The sequence below is a fragment of the Manihot esculenta genome, chromosome 2 (assembly GCF_001659605.2).
Source record: "Manihot esculenta cultivar AM560-2 chromosome 2, M.esculenta_v8, whole genome shotgun sequence".
NCBI classification, from domain to species: Eukaryota; Viridiplantae; Streptophyta; class Magnoliopsida; order Malpighiales; family Euphorbiaceae; genus Manihot; species Manihot esculenta.
The window spans coordinates 1234307-1250634 of NC_035162.2; the positions used below are offsets into that span (position 1 = coordinate 1234307).

At 33.4% G+C, this 16328-nt stretch overlaps 2 protein-coding genes across 3 annotated transcripts; one reads left to right on the forward strand and one right to left on the reverse strand.

The window, feature by feature from the left end:
* Window positions 1-3865: 3865 nt before the first annotated feature.
* LOC110609947 (mitochondrial adenine nucleotide transporter ADNT1) lies at window positions 3866-7472 on the forward strand. Its single transcript, XM_021749794.2, has 8 exons — window positions 3866-4235; window positions 4997-5045; window positions 5294-5457; window positions 5646-5683; window positions 6076-6188; window positions 6305-6418; window positions 6631-6975; window positions 7079-7472. The coding sequence occupies exons 1-8, from the start codon at window positions 4078-4080 to the stop codon at window positions 7160-7162; spliced, it is 1065 nt and encodes a 354-aa protein (XP_021605486.1). The 5' UTR covers window positions 3866-4077; the 3' UTR covers window positions 7163-7472.
* A 426-nt stretch (window positions 7473-7898) lies between these two features.
* Window positions 7899-15692, reverse strand: LOC110609597 (COP1-interactive protein 1). Of its 2 annotated transcripts, XM_021749291.2 has the most exons (5): window positions 15535-15692; window positions 15043-15134; window positions 14818-14926; window positions 13671-13846; window positions 7899-13465 (listed from the first exon to the last, which is right to left on the reverse strand). In XM_021749291.2, exons 4-5 carry the CDS (start codon window positions 13762-13764, stop codon window positions 8151-8153), a joined length of 5409 nt encoding a protein of 1802 aa, XP_021604983.2. In that variant the 5' UTR covers window positions 13765-13846; window positions 14818-14926; window positions 15043-15134; window positions 15535-15692; the 3' UTR covers window positions 7899-8150. The 2 variants fall into 2 exon arrangements, with proteins under 2 accessions (XP_021604983.2, XP_021604982.2); XM_021749290.2 differs by lacking the exon at window positions 14818-14926.
* Between the last annotated feature and the right edge of the window lie 636 nt (window positions 15693-16328).

A 16328-nucleotide genomic window follows, 5' to 3' on the forward strand; every position in this document is an offset into this window, starting at 1 on the left:
ATGTATTTTAAATAATAGATTTCAATTGAAATTTTTTATTCTAAATAATAATAAATTTAAATTTAAATTAAATTATTTATTTCACCATCTTTTTTGGTTTTAAACTAAGCATCAATATTTATTCTTGATAATAATTTTATCAAAATATTTTTAGAAAATTTACTATTAATATTTTTCACAATATTTAAAATTTAAATTTCAAATAGCTTTCTTACTATTAAAAAATATAAATTGAGATGGACTCTCTTTTTTCAACAATTAACATAATAATATAGTTAATTTCTTAATATCAATTTTTAATTCTTATAACATTAAATTAAATTAAATTCTAAAACAGAGAAGCTTAATTAAAAAAGTATAAATAAATTTGAAGTTAAAATATACAAAAAGAAAACAAAGAATAAAGGAAAAGAAAAGAATTCTTAAAAACTAATTAATTAATTTTAATATAAATAATTCTAAATAATTTCGTACAAAATCTTATTTTGTTTTAATTCAAAATCATGCTCACAAGGATTCAGAAAATTGAATCTTTATGCTATTAATTTTATCAAATACAAAAAAAAAAGAAAAAAATTCAATTGGATTGGTGATTAAGGCTGGAAATTTGGTATTATTAGTTTGAATTTATTTTGGTTTAAAACCTTGATTTAATTAAATTCAATTTTAAAAAAATTATCTCAAAACAGGACAAGACTTTCCATCGACATCAATGGACAGATGAGAAAATTTTATCCATGAGATTGTACAAGAAAAAAATCCAATCCAATCCGATCTAACAATAAAACAAAGGAAAGGTAGAAAAGGGGAAAAAGAGCATTTTGTGAAGCATGAAAAAAAGTTGAAAAGTCTGGTCCCCAATCAAAACATATTACCCACTCATTAGTTGCAAGGTTTTGAATTTTTCAGTCCAATAATATGAAGAAAAAAAAAAACAAATGAACACATCACACATGGCTAGGCTATGGTCCATCATCAACTCACAAGAATAACCCTAAATTATGCGCTATCTGTAAAAGAAAATATCATATTTCACATTCTCTTTGCTTAAAATATTTCTAAAGAATTTTAATTTATCAATATAGAATCATAAAATATGGAATACGAATCTAAAAGGCTATTCTTATAAATGGACATTATATGCTCATTGCTGCTTAATTCTTATAAATGGACATTATATGCTCATCGCAGCATTAAGCAGGACCACAACAACAGGGCCTTTTTCTTTTAAGAAAAAAAAAAAAAAATTGTGGGTTCTGATTTTTAAAAATGGTTGGAATTAAATGGTGGGTCTCTTTCAAATATATTATTGAAATTATTATTAAAAAATCATTAAATTTATTTAATTAAAAATTTTAAATTAATTCAAATTAATATTACATACAATTATCTAAAATAAGTATTGAGTGAGTAATATAAAATATCAATAATATAAAACAAAATTATATGGTAAAAATTTAATAAATTAATATGCGATTCCATTAAAAAAAAATTTAAACACTTTAAATCGAGTTCAAGAAAAATCAATCTTAAATCGAATGGATTCGTGGCTCCATAAAAAAGAAAGTTATAGTTAACTAATTGGTACAATCTAATAAATTCTTTTTATATATGCGGTTACAGATTTCTGATCAATTAATCAATTAAGATTTTTTATCCAAACTTATTATTATTGAATTATCAATAAATATTTATATTTATTTTCATTTTTAAATAAAAAATAATTATAAAAATAAAGATAAACTATTTTTTAATCCTACTCAAACGCTTAATAATTTATAATCTTCTTTTTATTTTTTAAAATATTCACTTAAACGTTAAAATAGTTACTATAGATATCCACCACCGTCTTATATAATTGTTGTATGCACTCACTACCACCTCATATTTTTTTCTTATATATTCTAAATAATTATTTTATTTTGATCACTTGATCAATTCAATATCTACAACATCATAAAATTAAATTTAATATATTTTAAATATAAAATTAAAAAAAATATAAATTTTCAAATTGTTTTTAATAATATTTAGAATCCACTTGACATTGTTTTTTGAGTTTTTTTATTGAGATGATTTACATCCTTAAACATGTTAGTTGAATTCTGTTAAAAGTTTATCTAAAAATAGAATTTTATATGTTTTAATTATAAAATTCGCCAAAACAATTATTTCTTGAACAATATCTGAAACGATTTTCTAAAAAAAATAAAAATAAAAATCTATGATCTCAACCATACCTTCAAATATTTGACTTTCTTGTCATTTCCTACCACTAAATTTAAGTATTTCTTCCGTTGATTTAATTTAATATATATCCTGCAAATCGATTTAGTGTATTTAAAATAAAATCTAAAGTAATTTTCAGTAATTTTGGGCCCCTAAATTAATTTGAAAAAAATTACAATCCATATAAACTGAGAACGGACTGTATTGATAAAAAATATTAACTTAAAAGAAAATCTTTAACATTTCAATTGCAAATCTTGGGGAAAAAAAATCTCAGATCACAACGAAATCAAAGTTCGCAAGGGAGAAATTTCGTCTGTTGCCCTCTATCGAGAAAGGGAAGACAAGAATTGTGAGGCTGGAAAATTGCTAACACATTACATAAAACTCAATTTCGGGAAAGCGAAGGAAAGGGAATGGAGTGGGTCTCAAATAACTGTTCCTTTCATTGATTTTCGGGGGAAGAGGTTTTCCTTTTATCTATAAATAATTAGTCTTTCGTATTGAATTAAAAATTTTATAAGAATTTAAATTAAATTATTTTTTTAATATTTTTTTCAAATAGAAAAAAAATTAATTTTTAATTTAAAAAAATAAATTTTATATAATTTTATAAAAATTTATTTATTATTTTTTTCAAAAATAAATCTTCAATATATAATGGAGAATCAAACAGTAATTACTAAAAAATTTTTAAATTTTCCTTATCAACACATCAAATAATTAGAACCAAGTATCTGTCTTATTTTTTTAACCAGTAAAATATTTACATTTTAAAACTGTAAATACAATAAATTAGCATGACAATAATAGTAAAAAAATAAATTATATAAAATATAATTCCACGTTAAAAAATAATTTAAATAAAATTTTATTATATATTTATTTAAATATTATAATATCGTAATATATATTTAAAAAAGTTTTGCTGCAGATATTACTGTAATGAAAGATTTATATTTTTATTATTTATTATTAAGTGCATTTGAATAAATATGAGAGGTTTAGTTTTATTTTTTAATTTTTAATTTTTATTTAAAAAATAATAATTTTCAATTACCAGTAGCCCTCAGCCAAGAATACTATTTTTTTTTCCCGATGAATTTTGACGCCATGTATATAAAATAAAACCTTATCTTCACACCATCAATGTCAATCATATTTTTTCATCAAAGCATCTAATCTAATTAGCTTATATCTGGAATATGAATCTTTGGATTTTATATTTCATGCACTCACTCACTGATTATTTCTTTTATTATTGTTTTTATAATACCACTAGAGATCATGTAAATAAATAAATAAATAAATATTATTCAATAATTCATTAAATGTTTTAATTACAAATTATATTACTTATTTTTTAAAACAATAAATTTAATAATATTAAAATAATTTTTACAGTCTAAGGTTTAATCATCAAATATAGCATAAGTTTTCATATATATATGAAAAGATACATTTTTTAAATCTATTGGTAGTTTTAATTATTATAATTTTGTAGTGATACATCTAAAGATTATTTTCAAAATACTTATCGAATTCATAAAAAATAACCCTCCAAAACGCGGCGCCTTCTAACTGTTTCCTTGCTCCAGAAAACATAACAACTCGGCCAACGACACGGCGCAACGATAAAACACCGTATAATTGTGGTTACCTGCCGATTATCTATAAATAACCTAAATTTTTAATGACAATTAAATAATTTTTCGCTTTCTCTGCTTCTCTCTCTCCGGCCCACAACGCCTGCCCACCCCCTCTCTAATGCTAACTCCCATTTACAGTGAATAAGAGCCGCCGTAATAGGAGCAGATATCGCTGGAAGTTTGACTTAGGGTTCCGGCGATGGCATCAGAGGACGTGAAGACAGGAGATTCTGCAGTTTCGACAATCGTGAATCTGGCTGAGGAGGCGAAGCTAGCAAGAGAAGGTGTAAAGGCGCCAAGTTATGCGCTTCAAAGTATATGCAAGTCTCTAATTGCTGGTGGAGTTGCTGGAGGAGTGTAAGTTCTTCTGCTGTTTTCTTGTTCTCTCTGTTTTGATAGATCTGTCTCTTGTTTTAAAATTTTTTATTTTTTTATGTCTTCATTAGTTTGTTTTCCTTCATGTTATTTGGTTAGTGATTTCTACTCTTGCTATGATCGTGCGTCATTCAACTCTTTTCAGGTTTTTTTTTTGGTTATTAAGTTAACAATATATATATTTTTTCAATTTAGTTCTAAAAGTAATCGTTACATGTAAGAAATCAAGGTGAATTGTTCAACTTCAATATTATATCTGCTTACTTCGGTTGCTTGTTCTATCAAGGTGGGTTCTTTTGAATATTTGATAACCATTTCGTTGTTTTCTGTATCCCCTGTTTTTTCTTCCTGATGATCAAGAAGCTTTTACTCGAATTTAATCAAACTTTGGTTAAAGTGGAATCTGCAACTTCAGTTATTAATGGACTATGCTTGCAGAATCTTGTGAATGTATGAGACACCCCTCCCCCCCCAACCCCCAACGGGAAAAAAAAGAGTAAACTGTAAATTCAAGGTTGAGTTTGTGAACTGGCATCCATTTTCTTCCCTTGTATTTTCTTGTACTACTATCGTGGGAATGCATGGTTATTTGGTGGAAGGTTCTTCCTGTTGTGTGTGTGGTTTAGTAGGAATTACTACTGCCTCATTATTAAATATGTAAACGTGTACTTGGCTTTGGCCTCTGAATTCGACTGTCTGCAATTTCTTTATTCTAAGTGCATGCTATGTAATTTACATTTCAGGTCACGTACTGCTGTTGCTCCATTGGAAAGATTAAAAATTCTTCTGCAGGTATGTGTATTATGGTTTTTCCATTTAGCTTTATCTGAAAATGACGAGCAATTGTATACTGAATTTTGTCATGGAAGAATTTACTTCCAATAAACTTGGCCTTGCATATGTGGGGTTTTTGGTGAGAGAGAGAGAGAGTAGGCAAAATTATGATGGCATTGGAGAAAATGTCTTTAATATTTGCTACATTTATGAAGTTCTCCATGTCTTTTAATCAGAGTAATAGGTTTTGCTTTTGGAATGCACAGGTTCAAAATCCACACAGTATAAAATACAATGGTACAATTCAGGGCTTGAAATACATATGGAAAACTGAAGGTTTCAGAGGAATGTTTAAAGGCAATGGCACTAATTGTGCTCGCATTATTCCAAATTCAGCAGTCAAGTTCTTTAGTTACGAGGAAGCATCCAAGTATTGTCTGTGGCTTCCTTCTTTGCAGTTTTAGTAGTTTTTCAACTGCTAACCATTCATCTATTTGCATATTGTGATCCACATTCTAAATGAACAATGTCAAGGTTTTTATTTTCCTATCCTCTTCAATATGTGGTTTTGTTCGCAAAAATTAACCTTTTGTTTTCTTTCTTACTTTCTGTGGACAGACGCATACTAATTTTTTACAGGAAGCAAACTGGAAATGGTACGACCAATCCTATATTCCCTTGCTTAGAGTACTCAATTGTACTTGTAAATATTCCTTGAGATAATAATCATTTGGTATTTTTCAATCTGATTGTTATTTATATCTAACAACAAATTAAATTCTTATACTGATTATTTATCTTCTGTGCATTTCTTTTTTGGTATGTTGTGCGCCTTTTTTCTTTTGAATGCGCGTGCATTATTACCATTATTAGTTTTTGGTGTGTCATGCGTGCATTATTTAATGTCAAAATAGGCATAGTTTACGGGACTATGATTTGGAGAGGTGTAATATCTGAATCATTGATGTTATGTGCTTGCGTGGTGTGACGATGGTCTTGATAAGCTCTGAAGTTATTTGTTTATTTATGTAGCTATGCTCTCTTGCAGATGATGCACAGCTTACTCCTCTTTTACGTCTTGGAGCGGGTGCATGTGCTGGAATTATTGCCATGTCTGCAACTTACCCAATGGACATGGTTCGGGGTCGGCTAACTGTCCAGGTATTTTCGTGGGTAGATTTGTGCAACATACTCTTTGTGGGTGGTGTTGGAATCTCCTTTGCATCTCAGCAATATGATAGCTTAAGTTTGGCCATACAATTTTATTTTATTTGTAGACAGAAAAGTCTCCTCGCCAGTATAGAGGAATCTTTCATGCTCTTTCAACTGTCCTCAAGGAAGAAGGTCCTCGGGCTTTATACAAAGGATGGCTGCCTTCGGTCATAGGAGTAGTAAGTAAAGTCAACTAGATTTTTATACCTTTTCATTTATCATTTATTTTGCTGTGAAATTCTATTAGTTTTAGGTTCTAGTTCCGGTGGGATCGGACCTGCAGTTTCTGGTTCCTCTGTTAGGACATACTAGTAAATTTTTTTTCTGTTGAATTACTGTCTTGCAATATTTATCTTTACTGAAATGGCTAAATGTGTTATGATTCTTGTAGATACCATATGTGGGTCTAAACTTTGCTGTGTATGAATCACTGAAAGACTTCTTACTCAAATCCAAACCTTTTGGACTAGTTCAAGACAATGAGTTGGGAGTGACAACAAGGCTTGCATGTGGAGCAGCTGCTGGAACTGTCGGCCAGACAGTTGCTTACCCTCTTGATGTTATCCGGCGAAGAATGCAAATGGTGGGCTGGAAGGATGCTGCTTCAGTTGTCACTGGTGATGGGAAAAGTAAAGCGCCTCTTGAATACACTGGTATGATTGATGCCTTCAGGAAAACAGTTCGGCATGAGGGATTTGGGGCACTGTATAAGGGTTTGGTCCCCAATTCAGTGAAGGTCAGTCTGCTATCTTAAACTAGATCAGTTTTACTGTGATAGTGAGATGATGGTAACTTGTTGCCAGTTAATAGATATCTACATTCGCTTTTTCTTATTTTAGGTGGTCCCGTCGATAGCAATTGCATTTGTGACGTATGAGTTGGTGAAGGATGTTCTTGGAGTCGAGGTGAGGATATCCGATTGAAGTTAGAGGAATTGTTAGATACAGTTAAACTGCTCTTGCAGGAGGAGGACGGAACATTAGGAGAAGATGAGTAGTTCACGATTATCTCATATCCAGCTAGAGTGGAAATTTGGAGGCCCACATATCATGCTCGTCCCATCTAAACCCGTATTAGTTCTTAGATTACTTTTCTTAGATGCTATAGCAATGAATAAGTATTTGTGAGGAAGCGAGTTTCTAGAGAATTAAAAGTTACGCTTGATCTAGTTCTCTCTGGACGATCATTTACAATTTGATATTCTTTATATATACTTTTGCTTTTCTATTTCTATATATGTTTCTGTTTAATGTGCTCTCATTAATCTGAAACTTACCTTTTGACTTGAATAGTTTCCGTTAGTTTTGCTTTCAGAGCTTACTCTATTAGCGAATCGGTTAGTAAAGGATTCTATTTAGAGAAGGTGGTGGATTGAATTAAATTTTATAAGATCTAATTTCTATTTTTTTTTAAGAAGAATTTTTTTTTTTCAAAAAAATAAATTCTTTCATTTCAAATATATATATATATATAAAACTTACAACAATAACAGAATCTATTGAGTTTTATCAACCAAAAAAAAAAAATGAATATAACGAGCTAAAAGTAGGAAACTGCAATCACCCATAGATAACAATGGAAGCTAGCACCTGGTAATTTTTCCAGCATTTTTAATGTTTCTTCGTTTATTCTGTTCTGTAATGAACTTATGAACAATAGTTTAGCAACGTTGAATCACAATCTAAACTATAGTTTCAAGCTCAAACCAAAGCATGACAATGAATTCTATACAACCTGGTGTTTGATGAATCAAATGCAAGCAAACCTTACCATACATGATAACTAGTAACGTTCAATCATCACCTAAGGATGTTGACATTGACAATGCTTCCAATAAAAAAAAAATGAAGCAATGAAATATATATGCCACAAAAATTACCAAAATGTACTGGGATCATAAATATCTGACTTCTAAGCCGCCCTCTGGCCTCTCACAGGCATCTTCGACAGAATTTCTCTGAGATGATCACAACGACTGCGGTGATAATCAATCCATAAGCACAGCTGCCTTATCGCCTCTCTCTTGGTCTCCCCCAGGTCTAATATACCTTCATCCTTCTCTTTCATCATTTTCTCTAATGCTGCCACCTTTTTTTCCAATTGGTTAACAGCTTTAGTTAAGTTCTCTTTCTCCCCTTCATCCTTTCTTACATTAAATTCTAGTTGTTCAACCTTCTCTCTCAATGCTGATTCCCGTTCTTTTGTAACTTGCAACTGTAGTACTAGATCACCTACTTCTTTTCTGAGTCGTTCCTTCTCATTCTTCATCACTATTACTCTATTCTTTGCAATCTCAATCTCATTTGACATCCCCAAAATACATTGTACGATGCTGTCACAGTCCTCTTCAAATTTTCGGGTCATAGCTTCTGCTCCTGTCAAAGTACTGTTTACTTTCTCTGACATATCTGTTACCATCCTCTGACAAGCTTCATTGGTAGCAGCTATTATCCCGGACAGCGTGGCAATCCTTTCCCCCAGTACTCCCAGCTCTTTCTGGTAGCTTGTTTCTGCTTTCCGAAAGCTCTCTTCCTTCTCAGTTAGTAATTGTTCCGTGACCCGAAGCTTCTGGTTTGACAACCGGAGCTTAACCTCAATATTGCGGACATTCTCGACCAAAGTATTCAGATCATCTCCTTTTACTTCAAGATCTCTTTTCAGGTCTTCAATTATTTCTTCCAATTCAGCCACTATCTGATCTTTGGACTCGGTATTCTTCTGGAATTCTTTTGCCATTTCCTCCACTTTCCTTTCAGTTGCCTTTAGATTTTCCTTGCTCTCCTGGAACCAACTTTCCACTTGCTTATACTCCTCAGTCAGCTTCTTGTACGCCCCCTCCTGTTCTGCCAGCATTTTTTGCTGATCTGCAATTTTGCTCATGAACTCAGACTTCTGATTTTCCATCTCTGTCACGCTTTCTGAAAATTTTTGTTTCTCTTTGTCAAGCTGCAACTGCAATTGGTTCTTCTCAGCCAGTAAGGAATTTAATTCCATTCGCAGATTGTCAGTCTGTGTAGTTAAAGCCATTATCTGAACAGAAGCTTCATTCTCTCCTTTTTCTTGTCTCTCCTGGAGGGCAGAGAACTCTAGCTCTCTTTCTGTTAATGTTTTTTCCAATTCAAAAATTATATTCTGTAAACCCACAATCTCCTCTCCTAACCGCCCACTTTCTTTGATTTGAGTTCTTACTTGATCTTCAAGATCGGTTTTCTGGTTGCGTAAAGTCTCCACCTCCAATTCCAGATTTTTCATTTGTAAAGTCAAAATTTCTTTCTCTCCAAACATTCTCTGATAATCTTCAGTCCTGTGTGCTATCTCCTCTTTCAGATTTTCTTTCTGAACCAGGAAATCTGAAATTTCATGAGTTTTTTTCTCCAGTTGCACTTCTAGTTCAGCTTTCTCATTGTGCAAAGACTCCAGTTGCTGTTGTAACCCATTAACCTGATCCATGAGACCCTTGACTTGAATTGATGCTTCATCGCCTTTACTTATCATATGTTCTTCCAACTCTGCTTTCTGTGTGCGTAAAGATTCCAAGTCTGCTAGAACAGTGTTGACTTGTGCTGTCAGGATTTCTACTCTAGACAATGATTCTTTCTCATTATCATCAAGTTTCTTTGTGAGAGCAAAAAGTTCATCTCCTCTTTCTTTTGAGATCATTTCAAGTTCTAAAATCTGGGCTTTTAGTTGTAAATTATCTGCTTCCACCACTTTTACTTCAGAAGTTTTGCTGTCAACCTGCACCTCCAAATCTCTATTCTGGGCTCTTAATGATTCCAGCTCCAGTTTTAGGCCAGTCACTAGCGCTTCTAATTCCTTTATCTGAGTTGATGATTCATTACTATGTGCCTTAAGCATCTCTGCAAGAGATGACAACTCCTTTTCCTTCTCAATCAATTTCTCCTTTAGTTGACGTGACTCTGACATAAGTTCTGTTATTGTATTTTGTGCCAGTTGAATTTCATTTGAAATTTCTGTAACTTTTAAGGTTAGAGAAACATTCTCTTTGTCAGCAACTTCCAAACTGTGATTAAGATCGGATGCCATCTGCTCTACAGATTCCAGTTGTTGCTTCCTGCTGGTAAGTTCCTCTCTAAGGGTTTCTACTTCTTGCCCCAGCATTGCTTTCTCATCCTGTAATCGATCAGCCAAGGTTCTCAAGTCTTCTGCAGTATCCTCCATCTCTTCAATTCTTCTCACAGCAGTCTCTTTCTCCATGAACAGGTTGTCTTTCTCTCTAGTCATATCTTCCAATCTTGAACTTTGTACCAAAATTGATGAGGTAAGAGATTTATTTTCTTCCTCAGAATGTGTCAATTTTTGGCTTAAATTTGACACTTGTTGCTCTGCAGATTCTAGTTGCTGCTTAATACTGGCAACTTCTGCTCTAAAATTTTCTAGTTGTTGCCCAAGAATTACCTTTTCTTTCTCAGCAACTTCCAAACTGTGATTAAGATCTGCTGCCATCTGCTCTACAGATTGCAGTTGTTGCTTCCTGCTGGTAAGTTCCTCTCCAAGGGTTTCTACTTCTTGCCCCAGCATTGCTTTCTCATCCTGTAATCGATCAGCCAAGGTTCTCAAGTCTTCAGCAGTCTTCTCTATCTCTTCAATTCTTCTCACAGCAGTCTCTTTCTCCATGAGCAGGTTGTCTTTCTCTCTAGTCATATCTTCCAATCTTGAATTCTGTACCAAAGTTGACGAGGCAAGAGATGTATTTTCTTCCTCAGAAAGTGTCAACTTTTGGCTTAAATCTGACACTTGCAGCTCTGCATATTCTAGTTGCTGCTTCATACTGTTGACTTCTTCTCTAAAACTTTCTAGTTCTTGCCCGAGAACTGCCTTTTCTTTGTCAGCAACTTCCAAAGTGTGATTAAGTTTGGATACAATGTGCTCTGTAGACTCCAGTTGGTGCCTCCTGCTGGTAAGTTCCTCTCTGAGGGTTTCTATTTCTTGCCCCAGCATTGTTTTCTCATCCTGCAATCGATCAGCCAAAGTTCTCAAATCTTCAGTAGTCTTCTCTATCTCTTCAATTCTTCTCACAGCAGTCTCTTTCTCCATGAGCAGGTTGTCTCTCTCTGTAGTCATATCTTCCAATCTTGAATTCTGTACCAAAATTGACGAGGCAAGAGATTTATTTTCTTCCTCAGAATGTGTCAATTTTTGGCTTAAATCTGACACTTGTAGCACTGCAGATTCTAGTTGCTGCTTAATACTGGCAACTTCTGCACTAAAATTTTCTAGTTCTTGCCTGAGAATTTCCTTTTCTTTCTCAGCAACTTCCAAACTGTGATTAAGTTCTGATACCATCTGCTCTGTAAATTCCAGTTGCTGCTTCCTGCTGGTAAGTTCCTCCCCAAGAGCTCCTATTTCTTGCCCCAGCATTGTTTTCTCATCCTGCAATCGATCAGCCAAAGATCTTAAGTCTTCAGTAGTCTTCTCTATCTCTTCAATTCTTCTCACAGCAGTCTCTTTCTCCATGAGCAGGTTGGCTTTCTCTCTAGTCATATCTTCCAATCTTGAATTCTGTACCGAAACTGATGAGGTAAGAGATTTATTTTCTTCCTCATAATGTGTCAATTTTTGGCTTAAATCTGAAACTTGCAGCTCTGCACATTCTAATTGCTGCTTCAAACTGGTGACTTCTGCTCTAAAACTTTCTAGCTCTTGCCCAAGAACTACCTTTTCTTTGTCAGCAACTTCCAAAGTGTGATTAAGTTCTGATACCATCTTCTCTGTAGATCCCAGTTGCTGCTGCCTGCTTGTAAGTTCCTCTCTAAGGGTTTCTATTTCTTGCCTGAGCATTGTTTTCTCATCCTGCAATTGATCAGCCAAAGTTCTTAAGTCTTCAATAGTCCTCTCTATCTCTTCAATTCTTCTCACAGCAGTCTCTTTCTCCATGAGCAGGTTGTTTTTCTCTCTAGCCATATCTTCCAATCTTGAATTCTGTACCAAAACTGAAGAGGTAAGAGATTTATTTTCTTCCTCAGAATGTGTCAATTTTTGGCTTATATCTGACACTTGCAGCTCTGCAGATTCTAGTTGCTGCTTCATACTGGCGATTTCTGCTCTCAAACCTTCTAGTTCTTGCCCGAGAACTTCCTTTTCTTTCTCAGCAACTTCCAAAGTGTGATTAAGTTCTGATACCATCTGCTCTGTAGATTCCAGTTGCTGCTTCCTGCTGGTAAGTTCCTCTCTAAGGGTTTCTATTTCTTGCCCCAGCATTGTTTTCTCATCCTGCAATCTATCAGCCAAAGTTCTTAAGTCTTCAGTAGTCTTCTCTATCTCTTCAATTCTTCTCACAGCAGTCTCTTTCTCCCTGAGCAGGTTGTCTTTCTCTCTAGTCATATCTTCCAATCTTGAATTCTGTACCAAAATTGAAGAAGTAATAGATCTATTTTCTTCCTCATATTGAGTCAATTTTTGGCTGAAATCTGATACTTGCTGCTCTGCAGATTCTAATTGCTGTTTCATACTAGCAACTTCTGCTCTATAACTTTCTAGTTCTTGCCCAAGAACTGCCTTCTCTTCTTGCAGTTGACTCATAACAACTTTTAATTCCTCTGTTGTTTGTTCTCCCTCTTCAAACCTCTTAATGGCAGTCTCTTTCTCCACAATCAAGTTATCCTTCTCTTTTTTCATTTCCTCCAATCTCTTGTTCAGTTCTGCTTCTATATTGCCAGCTTTATCAAGGTTTTGCTTCAACTCTCCGTTCTCAACCAGAAGATTTTCTTTCTCCACATCTAATCTTTCAACTTCAAACTTCAACTTTTTATGGATCTCCTCTGCTTCTTGTATTTTGCTTAAAGCTGCCTGATGTTCCAAATTTAATGCATCCTTTTCTTCATTGGTAGCTGTCAACTTACTCTTCAGTTCTGCAACCTCTAGATTTGTCATTTCAAGTTCTTGCTTTATAACGTCTGCTATCTTTTGATATTCATTTTCGAGTTTTCCATTTTTACTTCCTTTGTCCTTGGAAGAATACTCAGATTCTGAGTCTGAGCTTGATGAAGAAGATGACTCTGTTCCTTGTTTCCCACGAAATTTTTTTTGTAGCTCTCCAGTCAGATGATCATATTGTTCATAGAGCAACTGGTAATGTTTGTGGAAATCCTCAATTAGCTCAACAAGAGGTTCTTTTTTGGAGTTTTCTACTGAGAGTCCATCTTTTTCTTCAATATCTTCCTCTTTGAGAAGCTTAAAGATCATCTTTACTTTGTTCTCAATTTCTGCAGAAAGCAGGAGACTTCTTAACACTATTCATTGTCAAGAAAGATCTATATTTGAACAGTAAACAAAAAACATCATTGTGCAATAAACTTTTCATTTTCCCATTCTTAACAATGCTATTTGAGCAAAATTAGAATGGAAAATTAGGCCATTGTCATAACCTCAAAAAATTTCTTTGATGAAGTCGCTGATAGAGGAAATTACCAGTTTTAGTTCCTTTTAGTTGTTCATCTTTCTCTGGATCAATGTGTCTGCCAAAGAATGATTTTATAGACTCTCTCCAACGCCCCTTTGTCATCTTCTCTTTAATTTTCAATCAGTTTTCCTAGTCAAGAACATTAAGACAAGGTGGTCTCTGTTTTGCACCCAAAATATAAAATCTGCAAAAGCATGATATGGATACTGTTACATCTCAAAACACCACATTCAAAGAACAGAGCTTTTTCAGAATTTATCAAATCTGACACGTCTATAAACAGTTATAGCAAGCTCAAAGAAGCCAGTTCATGCAAAACTCTACTGTAATGCTGAAATAATGTTTACGCAGTAATGTTATTAAATAGGTAAGCTTCCTTTGCAATATCCATCATGGAGAAACTGAAGGCTGACAACTAGGTATCCAACTGAATATTTATCGACTAATAAAGCTTAGATAAAAGTTCAACCACTTCCAAAACTAAAAGAAAGTGGCCACAATATATTCTACGCATAGAATTTTGCTGTTCCCTTGGGGGTTGCAACTAATGGACAAACAAAATCTGTTAAATTGATATGGTTTTAGAAAACATGACATTGTTAAATCCGAAATGCATCATAAAACGTATTGTATTGGAGCAGAAAATTTTGTCATTCTCAGCCATCTACTACCAGTACCCAATTCCACTTTTACCAGCTTTCTTTTTCTTGATTGTGAGATCTTCGGTATAATAGATCTTTCGTAATAAATTTGAGAGACAGTCAAACCCCAATACTATTGATGTTTCTGATAATAGAAAACGTTATTTTCTTAAACATTGGTCCATAAAGCCATTAGTCGATTATCCTACTCGCGGGACTGTTTGCATTTCAGATGTAGGGGAAAAAACAGAGACATTTCGTTTATCAAACTTTCTAGTGATGAAGGATCACAAAGCAGTGTAACCAAACAAATTCCTTCCAAATTAATAAACTGCCATGTAACTCGTAAATTTACGCACAGCGCGTCACTGTAGACATCAGATTTTATAAATAAATAAATAAATATATATATATATATATATACAACAAGTGAGCTGGCTCTTTTTTTTTTAATTTCCCATTTCCGTTAAGAAAATAATTACATAAGAAAAAACCCGCAAGTGGAAATGCCTACAACAGGAGGCCGCAGGGACCACCGCGCGTGAATTGCACCGAAGGTGGAGGTTGGCGTCAGCGCATACAGCCGCCTTCCTCAGCAGCTATCGGGCACTGGACAACCATTGCTAAAATAGGGATTTAAAAGACAAGAAAAATCCGTTTTAGAACCTTTAATAACTATTTGTTGTTTTTCACCCTTGAAAGCGCCTACCGATAAGTCAGGTACCCCAAAAAAAATTACCTGGAAATTTCTCCTTTTTTGTTCGCTTTCCCTGTCAAGTCTTCTTCACAAAGCTTCGCTAAGGTTCTGCGACATCGCTGTGTCGAACCAATCTGCAGAAAGATAAAGAAAAGCTATGAACTCATGGTTAACCAAAACGCAGAAAGGGAAAAAGAGAAACAAGTAATCAAACGATCATGAGTTCTTAAATTGGACTCAGTTTAAATTGAATTAAAAAATTTTAAAAAACAGAGATCAAAGCAGATAAAAATGAACGAAGAGAACTAGAAAACCATAACGCGCATGCATGCATACTCGAATATTCAATTTCCAATAACATAACAACTCGATCTAATTAACAACTCCACTAGAAATCCAGTTTGAAGCAAAGTTCAGTGTTGAAGAACATGAAATCAAAGATCAAATCCAAAAAAGGGAAAAAAACAAGAGAGAGAACAAACTCGAAAGATTGAAAAGTGAAAAGCTAATCAGATTCATAATCATATGGATTACCTCTAAATCAGAGCTGAAAATCTCGCTTTCTGTAATTGAGTAGAACCTAAAACGAAACGCTCAAAAAAGAGAGAACCAAGAAAGGAGAAGCAGTATCTCCAATAAGAAGAAAGATAGATTTATTTCTGTTTAATTAAAAAATAATAATAATAATAATAATAATTATATGGAAAGTAGTTTTGTTTGGATTAGAGCACTCAAAGCGACCTGCACAGCGTTTGTAGCTTCAATTGCAGGTCCAGGAGAGGATGGAATCTTTGGACCTTTCTCTTTAATTAATGCCATTTTGATTTCCTATTTATTACTCCAAGTGCCACTCAACTTCTCGTTGCTCAGATTCAACTTCTCGTTATCAGGCTCTAAGCTTCGCGACTTAATTTTATTTCGTGCGAGAGAAAGCGCGAGATGTTCTTCGCGGCATAAATAATTCGATATTCCTTGGGCCCACCACGAGTTTTGTGCTGCCGCGCTATTCTTTCATCTTGTCTGGATTATCAGGTTTATTCTTGGGTCAACCCCATAATCAGCCCGAGTGGTGCGGTATTTAACTCAATCCATCGAATTAAATACGTTTTAATTGGAATGAATAGTATTTGATTGAAATCGAAAAAATTAATTGTATCGAATTAATTTAAAATTTTAGTTTGATTTTTATTTATTTTGATTCGATTTGATTTGATTTGATTTTTAATTTCAAAAATTTTAATTATTTATATTCGTTTCAATTTTGATAAAAAAAAATAAAAAAATTAAACCAAATCGATTAGAGATAATAGTATATTATTAAAATTTTT